Source organism: Trichoderma gamsii (assembly GCF_001481775.2).
Source record: "Trichoderma gamsii strain T6085 chromosome Unknown Scaffold_49.2, whole genome shotgun sequence".
Taxonomy (NCBI): Eukaryota; Fungi; Ascomycota; class Sordariomycetes; order Hypocreales; family Hypocreaceae; genus Trichoderma; species Trichoderma gamsii.
The window spans coordinates 136052-146179 of NW_020171386.1; the positions used below are offsets into that span (position 1 = coordinate 136052).

At 50.3% G+C, this 10128-nt stretch overlaps 2 protein-coding genes across 2 annotated transcripts; one reads left to right on the forward strand and one right to left on the reverse strand.

Annotated features, from left to right (window-relative positions):
• Positions 1-1075: 1075 nt before the first annotated feature.
• Positions 1076-3350, reverse strand: TGAM01_v209658 (glycosyl hydrolase family 2; the record flags this gene model as incomplete). Its single annotated transcript, XM_018808057.1, has 7 exons — positions 1076-1355; positions 1425-1555; positions 1653-1796; positions 1864-2049; positions 2121-2527; positions 2595-2773; positions 2830-3350. 7 exons carry the CDS (start codon positions 3348-3350, stop codon positions 1076-1078), a joined length of 1848 nt encoding a protein of 615 aa, XP_018658714.1.
• Positions 3351-9450: 6100 nt separating this feature from the next.
• TGAM01_v209659 (hypothetical protein) lies at positions 9451-9840 on the forward strand (the record flags this gene model as incomplete). Its single annotated transcript, XM_024550610.1, has 2 exons — positions 9451-9620; positions 9699-9840. Coding segments are annotated over 2 exons (312 nt in total), but the record flags the coding sequence as incomplete, so codon positions are not given.
• Between the last annotated feature and the right edge of the window lie 288 nt (positions 9841-10128).

The window sequence follows — 10128 nt, forward strand, 5'->3', positions numbered from 1 at the left end:
TGAATTAATCAAAGGTAGTTTTTCGACCCAAAAGATTGGTGTGTCGAAGAGCGGTTGAGGCAATTGGAAAGCACCAATGAAAAGACTCTCTATAGAAGAAGAAGGAGGAGGAGAAATCGTCTATTGCTCGTCGAGGGTATTTATTCGTTCTTTCGTTCTTCGTGGCTCGTCATGGATGGTAGGAAAAAAGAGCAGTGACTGACTGGCTGTCACAAGCCAAAAAGCAAAGGGAGTGAGATTGAAGTAGAGCAAAAAGAAGAGAGAAAAACGAGGGCGCTGCAATTGACCAATCCGCGAGGACCAAAATCAAGCTGATAACCACAATGATGTGCCCAGTCCCTTGCTCATGACATGACGAACATGAAAGAAAAGGAGCTCTATCACATGATTATGGAACGATGAACTGGTCCTTTGGTGGTTTTTCTGGCTGCGAAGTTGGTCCAAAATTGCCTAGCGGCCAGGGGTCCGAATACGATTGCGGGATGGTGGGGAAAGAAAATTCACGATTGAGGATCGGTCTTGTCCTCTCTGGGATCGAGTCCAAAGCCTGAGTAATCAGTACAAGCGTCCTCTTTGCTGGCTGCTGTTGAATGTGGCAGGTGGGGTGAAATTGGCAAGGTATTCGCCACTGTAAACGGCAACCACTGCATCATCGTGTTCTGAAGTTAACTGAAGAAGAAAGACGTCCCAAATTACCTCTCGTTCATCAGGTATCATCCATGAAATTAGTTATCTTAGGTGGGACTGCAACTGCTGAAGAAAATCAATCCAATGCGCCAAACAATTGCAATTGCCTGTAAAATGGCATCGCTTGCCTGGTCCTTTCAAGCTCTTTGATTTCCTACCCTGAACAGCTACGCAATTCAGCATCTCAATTACAACACCAGTAATCAATTGCTTCGAATTCGAGTATATGCAAGTTGCACAGCGAATAGAAGCAGAGACTAGTATTTTATTTCTTGCGAAACTATAGACTCATACAGGCAGTGACCAACAAACATGTTTATCGATCTACTATCTACTCATTAAGATGCTCTTTTCTAAGCTATTGGCTTGGTACATCTACTTTGATTATCTATCGCCTTCCAGCCGCCGCCGTATACAGGCTCTTGATGTCCTTTTTCCACTGGTTCGCATTTGGCCTCAGAAGACGTCGGTCGTACGTCAGCAAGCCGTTCACTTCGCCTTCGACATCGGTCGTCTGTGTCCAGATGCCGCCGCTACAAGCATATTTTTCCACCTGGTCGCGGAACTCGGAGAACAAGAGGCTGGCCCGATAGTTGTACGAAGCGAGGTCGGCGTCGACCTCATATGTCTGGTTGATGGTGTTGATCGCCTCTTGGACATTCCAAAGACTGGTTATCGTGTGTTAGTGGTTTGATTTGATGAATCTTTGGAACGGCTAGAGAAGAGTCAAAACTTACTGCTCAATCGACACGTTATGACCAATGCCGCCCCATTCGCCTTGAAATCCGATGCGACTGGGGTCATATGGTCTGGACGGCGTGGAGTAGAAGGGCGTGCCGCATTGCGGATTGGCGTAGTGGTGGTTGTCCTACACAACAATATCACATCAACGATCAGCCATCAATACTCTCCGCATTCTTCATCTTCATCAACAACAAAAATCAATGCCCTTGCAATCAACTTACAGAGTAATCACCTGCGCCGTGATCGTTCCACCCTGTGGTCGCGTCAATTATTCTTGTTGGGTCGATATTGCGCACGATATCTACAAGGGCAATCTCAGGATACGGAGGGCCCGGGAGCTGTCCCCATCCTTCGTTATAGATGACCTGCATATATTCATGTCAGCTTGCACGAGAGAGACAGCCTATTCTTTGCCACAACGAGAAAACGAACCCAAGTCACAATTGATGGATAATTCTTATGCTCATGAATAAGAACTTCGAGCTGGCGCTGGAACTCCGCTTGCTGGGCCGGATTGGGTGGTCGACTGCCATCGGCCACAAGGCTGGGCATATCTTGGATGACCATCAGGCCCAATTCATCACAGGCCCGGTAGAACAGATCAGGTTCAACTTTGATCTGGAGGCATCTTAGTTTAGCGTTTATCCAGCCGCGAACGTATGTTGCTGGGTATAAGCTCAATCACTTACATGCTTTCGGACGGCGTTGAAACCAAGACTCTTGAGCATCTTCAAATCATATACCATAGCTTCTCTGTTGGGAGGCGCGTAGAGTCCGTCAGGCCAGAAGCCTTGATCGAGCGTGCCAAAGATGAAAGTGAACTGTCCGTTCAGCAGTGGTCTCTGAACTCCCTTGACCTTGCCGCTCGTGATTGTGCGGAAGCCGGTGTAGCTGGATACCTCGTCATCACCCAATGTCACTGTTAGATTGTACAGAGTTGGAGACGATGGAGACCACAGCTTTGGTTGTTTGACCTTGAAAGTGAACTGCTTGTCTGAAGGACCGCTCTGCGAAGCAACGGCGCGACCATTTTGGCCAATGACTGATACTTTGGCTGAGGCACCTTGCTTGCCTGAGCTGTGAACCGTCACGGTGACTATTAATCAAAGGTTAGTTGGGTGCTTCTTCATCTTCAAATGTCTTCGGAAAAAACGGCTTCATACCTGTGCCATCCATGCCAGCAGCAACATCAAGCGCAGTAATGTGATTTTCAGGCACGCTCTCCAGCCATACAGACTGCCATATACCGGAGCAAGATCTGTAGAAAATGTGGCTAGGGTTTCGAGTCTGCTTTCCGATTGGAATGACGTCGAGATCCGTGGGATCATGAACAAAGACAGTTCTGCGTCCGGGTTAGTACCCGCGCAATCCAATTAAAAGGCCGATAGTTTGACTTACAAGCTGTTATCTCCGTCCTTGAGGAGCTTGGTGATATCCAATCCGAATCGGAAATATCCTCCAGTATTATTCCCGGCTTTGACACCATTCACAAACACCGTCGCCTGATAGTCGACGGCCTCAAAGTTGAGAATGACATTCTGGCCATTCCAGCCTTTTGGTGTCTTGAAGCTGGTCGCGAACCACATATCGGTCACGTTCAACAACTGCAGTCCTGACAGCGCGCTCTCAACGCATGACGGCACGAGCACTTCGCGCTGGAGCTTGCCTGTGGGAGGACTGCCCGCGTCGGCTCCAGGGCTGGCAGGCTGGAATGTCCAGATGCCATTGAGGCTTTGCCAGCTATCACGCTGAAGCTGTGGCCGGGGATATTCTGGCCATGGATTGGTGCCGACTTTATACGTCCAATCGGTGTCAAGAGGCGGTGTCTGGACTTTGTAAGGAACCGGTTGGCTGCTCTGCGCAACAGCAGTGCTGAGGCAACTCGCAAGTGCGAGAAGGCCTACTGAGGATAGAATCATCACGGACGCGGTGTTTTTCTATCCAGATTGATCTGTAGGCAAACAAAATGACCGAAAGCCTGCGTATGAATGATAGGGAAGCTCAATTGAACGATCAACCCTGAGACATGTCTCCTCCCTTTCTGTTTTCATCAGGACGAGAGAACACTCGCGCCTATAAATACTCAAAATGTCTTCAACGTAACCCCCTTGCATCAACCTCGCTTCCCCTCTTTTCCATTCTTATGCCGGCCAGGTCCAAGGATACGCTGCATGCGAATGGCGGCCTGTTGTCCTACGCGCATACGCCCGTTTCTCTACCTCATGGTGACGGCCGGTGTGGGGATGCAGATGCGAATCGGTTCAAGTAGCCCATGCAAGACGAGCAGCGAGAAGACCGGGATCGAGTACATTGAACATGGTTAATGGCCTAACTGCTCGTAGGATTGCATGGTCTTCAACCTCCTCAGCGACAAGTTTGGCTCCGGACAAACATCATGACATTGGAAGAAGCGGAGCCCGATGCCGATCAATGCGGAGAAGAATCTCAGATCCCCCTCACTGTGTGTCCCTCTTCCTTATTCCCACCTTCATTGCGAAACACAGCAATCTCCATATATATCGTTAAGCTTAATTACCACTTGGTAGGACTTGTCAGACGTCCTCAGAACCCGCCATCTTGGATATATGGGGGCCCTGGATGAGACACTGCCCTGAGCAAATGTTACAGCGGATTGTACGGCCCATGAAGCGGCGGTGGAGAAGTGGTGAGGATTTCCTTCTTCTCCTCTGGCGAGGATATGCTGGCCGGGTTACATCGTGCAACACTAAATCATCTGACGCCATTATACAGCTGTCGTGAGGGGAAGCCAAGGACGGACAGCTAAGTTTATGGAATAAGATGCTTGGCCCAACGACCGCGTCTTTTAGCGGGCATGTGTGATTGGGTCGCATAAGCAATGCCGAACGATATTCCACGGTAGATCGAATGGGTCCCATGCTAGGGCATCGCGGATTTCCTAATTTGTTCGTCGTAGCCTGGACTCTGATCCCTCAACCAGCCGGGGGACGAATACTATTACTACAATTGGTACCTTTCACAAAGGCGTGCCCATTGCTGACCGCTTCAAGCGAATTTCACGAGATGGAGACATGGTAAGATTGAACTTGGACGCAAAGGACAATTCTTTCTGACGGAGCTATTGCTCGCTACCTAGTTACATTAACGTAAAATCATTCCCGACATCATCGCACGCACACTCCTTCTCATTGTCTGGCCTCTCGGCCTTCTACTAACGCAGGCTCCTGCACCTGGAAGGCAATCTCAAACGCCTGAGTCGGCGGCGGCACAAGGGACGCACCCGATACGCATACGGGTACTAGAATTCGAATCCGAGGCTCTAGGACAGGGAGGGTTGGTGGCTGTGTGGCCTGAGCATGGATCTGTGCTTGAGCTTCTCGAGCTCGCGCTTCAGCATCTAATGCCTGCACCTGGGCCTCTTGAGCCCGAGCTTCAGCATCCAAAGCTAGTGACTGAGCCCTCGAGATCCGGGCTTCAGCCTTCTCCGCTCGGCTTTCAGCCTCGTCAACTTGATGATATAGGTTTAGAAATGTATTTTGCACTTGTTTTCGGAGGATTGATTCCCTTCGACGCTTATTGCGCGATATCTCGTCTGAATCGGTGGATGAAAGTCTATGTCTCCGATTACCGGGTGTGGAACTCTCAAGTCGCTGGGCTGAAGGTGTCTGTCCTTGAATGCTAGGCGTATAACTTTGATGTCGTTGGGCAGCATTTGCTCGAAGACTTTCGCGTGACCTCTCGTCTGCATGAGTTTGTTGTGAAGGTGTCTGTCCCTGGACGCTAGGCGTATAACTTTGAAGTCGCTGGGCAGCACTTGGTCGACGAGTTTCGCGTGGCCCCTCGTATGGCTGAGCTGGTGAAGACGTTTGCCCCTGAATGCTGGGCGTAAAACTTTGGAGTCGCTGAGCAGCATTTGGCCGAAGATAATCGTACGACCCCTCGTATGAATGGGCCTGTTGAGGTGTTTGTCTTTGAATACTAGGAGTAAAGCTTGCAAGTCGCCGGGTAGCATTTTGCTGGCTCGAAGGAGCCATGGACGTGGCCCTCGACAAGGCTCTGCGTTCCGGATTCACATTTTTCGCGGCTTGCCATGCCTCCCGCGAACCCTCTTGGACATCATCCCCTGGGTTACCCCTTCTAATGGCTTGTCCATTGTGCCAAGAGGGATCGTGTACGCCCTGGGGTCCGTAGCTAGAACCTGGTGCTGCGTAAGACGTCCAAGGCTCGTTTTTGATCTCCTGAGAATGCACAATTGGATATGGTTGTGACAGGTGAGGACTCATGCCAGGCGGCTGTTGAAATGCCGGATCAACCTTCATTGGTATTGCAGCCGATCTTGGGCCCCCATAGTCCGAACCCAAAGCTTCTGAGTGTGCGTACTCCTGTCCGCAAAGATGGGCTCCCTCTTGAGTATATGGAAAACGACCAAAGTCTGGAAACTGTGGGTGTGCAAAGTGTGCATTCGACAGTGCCGGAGATGGCCCATCATAGTTAGAAGAGAAAGGAGTGGAGAAGGTGCTGGAATTTGCCGACTGTGAAGGAATATGCTGCGCGATGTTTGTAAAATATGGAGATATAATAGACTGCGAAGCATATAATTGACGAGTGGCCTCTGCAGCAAGCCTTCTTTGATGTGCTCTTTGCAGAGCTTCTGCTGCATGGGAACTATTCTCCTGGGGTGGAACGTTTTGGGATGAAGCAGCTGCTTGAGAAGAAGAAGAAGCTGTCTGAGAAGAAGAGGCTGCTTGAGAAGAAGAAGCTGCTTGAGAAAAAGGAGCTGCTTGAGAAGAAGAAGCTGTTCGATAAGAAGAAGCTGCTTGAGAAGAAGAGGCTGCTTGAGAAGAAGAAGCTGTCTGGGAAGAAGAAGCTGCTTGAGAAAAAGGAGCTGCTTGAGAAGAAGAAGCTGTTCGATAAGAAGAAGTTGCTTGAGAAGAAGAAGAAGCTTGAGAAAAAGGAGCTCCTTGAGAAGAAACAGCTGTCTGAGATGGAGCAACTACTTGGGATGGAGTAACTGGTTCAGACAAAACAGCTACTTGAGATGAAGCAGCCACTGGCACCGACGCAGCCACTGAAGAGTCGTCCGCGTTCTGTGAAGCCGCCGACTGGGAAGCTGCTCGGCGACGCCGTTCACTTATTGCCCTCTGGCGGGCCGCCGCAGATCGAGATTGGGATCTGGTAATCATATCTGGGACAGGGTTGGGAGATTCTGACGATGGGTTCATCTCTGGTGCTGGGTGTGTAGAAGATGAAGAACGCAGAGTTGGTCGGGACGACGAGGAGGTGGGTGGGTTTGGATTCACTTTTTCCTCTGCAGGTGGCACTTGCCCGATAGTCGGCACCGGCTGCCTGACTATTGCTGGCTGCGGAATTTCTGCTAGCCGAGCAGCTGCCACTTGGTGCAGAGCTCCTTCTTCCTCCTGAGAACTCGTCACCGCTTGTTGATTCATGTGCTGTAGACTGTAAGTCGCCTGTGGATATTGTTCTGGAACCTGCTCGTTTCTAGCGGTCTGTAGAGTATATTAGGAAACTGTTTCAAGCAGAATGCGGAGTGTCATTGCCTACAGTCGTAGCACTGCCCTCGGGAGCTGTTTGAGAAGGTTTGTAGCCCATAGGGGATGAGTGTGCTGTAAAGTAGCTAGCAGGCGATATGTGTCCGGCACTACTGGCGAAAGAAGACCTCTGCTCGCTGTTGCTTTGGCTCGTGAAAGGGCTTGCAGTAGTGCTGTGATTATCATAAAGATTGAAGGCCTCTTCTGCAGCTACATAGGCATTGGGGAAAGGGTTTTCGCTGGCCCAGTTCGTCAAAGGTGCTGGAGTAGTATGCCAGTAGGTCAATTGGGGCTCCCACGCCCCCTCCATGCTGTTGAACGTGCCGTTGAACATGCTATTGGAAATGCCCAAAGGGGCAAAAAAGGAAGCACCAAGGGAAAGAGTCTCGCTAGAAAGGGGTTCTTCAGTTGCGAGAGTGCAGTAGTTCGTCTCTGAAGCGATTTGCGTCGATGATGAGGAGGAGTTCCTTTGACGCTTACAGGTAGACGCAGAGGCCTTTCTCGGCTGCTTTGGCGGAGGAAACGAGTTGGAAGAAATTGCCGTCGCAGTCCTTTTTCCTTTGGGAGCTCGAGGGGCCCCAGGGGAACGGCTCTCAGCAGAGTCCAAATTGGACTCTATTGGGATATGATCAGGGGCAACGTTACCCTCGGTATTACTCATACGAGTATCCGGGTCAGCTCCAGCTGTCGCAGGTATATCTCGCTCTATTGCATGCTGAAGGATTGTCGTAACAGGCATGGTTGTTATTGATTCGAAAGAATGTACCACTGGTTTGTCAGAACAAACTGTTCAAGGGAAACAAAGTAAAATCAATAAAAAAAAACAAGCCAGAAACGCTGCCGTAATGGTCCTTTGTGAAGCAAGAAAAAGGGGACAATGCCATCGCAAGAGACTGGGGCAGCTCTTGTTTATATACAAATTCTAATCAAAGACAGAACTGGGTAACAGTGTGATACACGCATGCAATTTAGACGGCGAAAAGCATGCATGGCAAGCAAGCAATGCCTGTCTCGGTCACAACTCACACCAACTGAGCCCTCTACGTCAACAGCAGGAATAAGGCCGCAAAGCAGCGTGGAGGGATATCAATGATGGGCGTCTAGTGGTCCACTCGTGAACAATGAACATTGGGCAGCTTGTCCCGGTACATGGAGAGAATCAGGCTGTCTCCGCAGAACAGGACGCGCACGGGCAATCTGAGCCTGCTTGTACATGCTCTGCGCTGGCTTCCCCGAACTAATAGAATCTCGCCATGCCGGGACGGCCCCCAAGGACGGTCCACAATTATGCGTTGTTGTTTGTTTGTTTGTTTGTGCTTCGAGGCCTTGAGTCTGCTTCAGCTTCCTTGATTCGCCAAAGTTGCAGTGTTCACCACGCATTGGCGTCGGCAGAAAATGGTATGGCAGAAGGCACCCTTTGATGGTGGTGGTGGTGGCCATACAGCCAGCCTGCAGCGAATAGGAACCAAGGCCATAGAGCCCGTTGCCCGGTCTGTGATTGCGGGGGAAATGTCCCATATTAATACTGTTCCATGGTGTAAGGTAGCGAAAGACGAACCAGCTCTATTAGCTGTCTCCCATTTCCACCGGCTCTCATCATCGCTCCTCGCCACAGTGCTCTCCCAGGCAACTCGTGTAAGAGCCTGGTCGCTCTCATGTTTCTCAGACGTTCAGCTCTGAGACTACTCGATGCAGACATCCCAGCTAGGCCCACTAGTGCCTCACCGGTGTTGACCGCGGCAATTTGGTGGCTTGGGTTGGGACCCATCTGCGAGTGACAAGTTTGACGGGTAGTAGTAGTAGTATTAGCCAGGGCTCTTTTTCTCCCGTCTTGCAGTAGCTTCGTGGGTATTCCTACATGGAGCCCCCATCATGGTGCTAGCTCCGGCAGCAAAGCCATGTGTGGAGCGCAGATTGGTGGAGGATGCCGTATCTGGAATTGTTCGCAAGTTGGTCAGTGTAAGTCCAATCTACAATTGTCTCCTCTGCAGAGCAAAAAAATTGGATTCCGTAGAATAGAAGAGATATTCCCAAGGCAGAAGAGCGAGCAGGATTCGAGACTTGCTTTAGCGGCTTGGGTATGCCAATAGCGACGACGCCAAAGGCTGCGAGGCTGGCGCCAATATCATGCATGCAAAGGAGCAAACATTCGCCGCAGCTCGAAACAGCGCGCCCAATACCCCTGATGTCTTGGATGGCTGTTACGCACACCAGCGGTTGATTCGTTCTCTTTCAGCCGTGGGTTCACTCGAATGAGCCCAAAGACAGTCATGTGGTTGGGCTTTGAGAGTGAGGAGAGAGGTGACGGAATCAAAGCTGCCATCACATGGAGGCACCATTGATCCATTATATAGGTATCTAAGACTCTTCGAATTGTCTGTGCGCAGTTCAGAGTATCACGTGAGAAAGAGGTCTTCTGGATGCCTATCTTGCCAGTCAGCCTCCAATAATTTACAGTCTCTTCTGTATATAGCAACTACTGATCTATCATGATTGCCAGAAGTGGAGAGAGAAAGTAAAAATCAAATTCCAAGGAAGAAAAATCACTTCAAATTCTGAAAACCATGCTGTCAATCATGCTCTCTGGGCAGTCGCTCCACACCCACCGCTTCAAAGATCCGATTCGACGGCCGCGGGAAATGATTTGAACTCGAGACCAGGGTAAGTTTGGTCGTAACCCCAGATCCGGCGAGCTGGATCTTCTGCCAAGGGGCTAAGAGACACCCTAACTGAGACCAGCGGACGGAGCAGAGCATCCGATGACAAGACGAGACGAAAGAAACACAGGCACAGAGAGAGAACAGCAACATGGGAGACTCCACGAAGAAATCGAAAAGGCAGGAGGGGCATATGGCAGCCGGAACGCCCGAAAAAAGAATGACAAGATTTACAGAGAGACACCTACCAGAGAGAGGAGGGGTAGAGAAGAGGAGAGCCAGCTTTTGGTCTAAGCTGTGCATGTTCAGCTCGCCCCGTGGCTGCACGCCGAGTGTTTGCTACTGCTACATTAATGTTCGCGGACGGCTCAATGACCACTATTGAGACGCGGATTATACTGAAGCTGAACGAAAGAAGTGCCTGCCTCTTCTTCTCTGCCCTTCAACTATCACACTCTTCATTGTGGCGAATCGACATCGAGCGTGAGATCTACCGCCAGGCAGCCAAATCT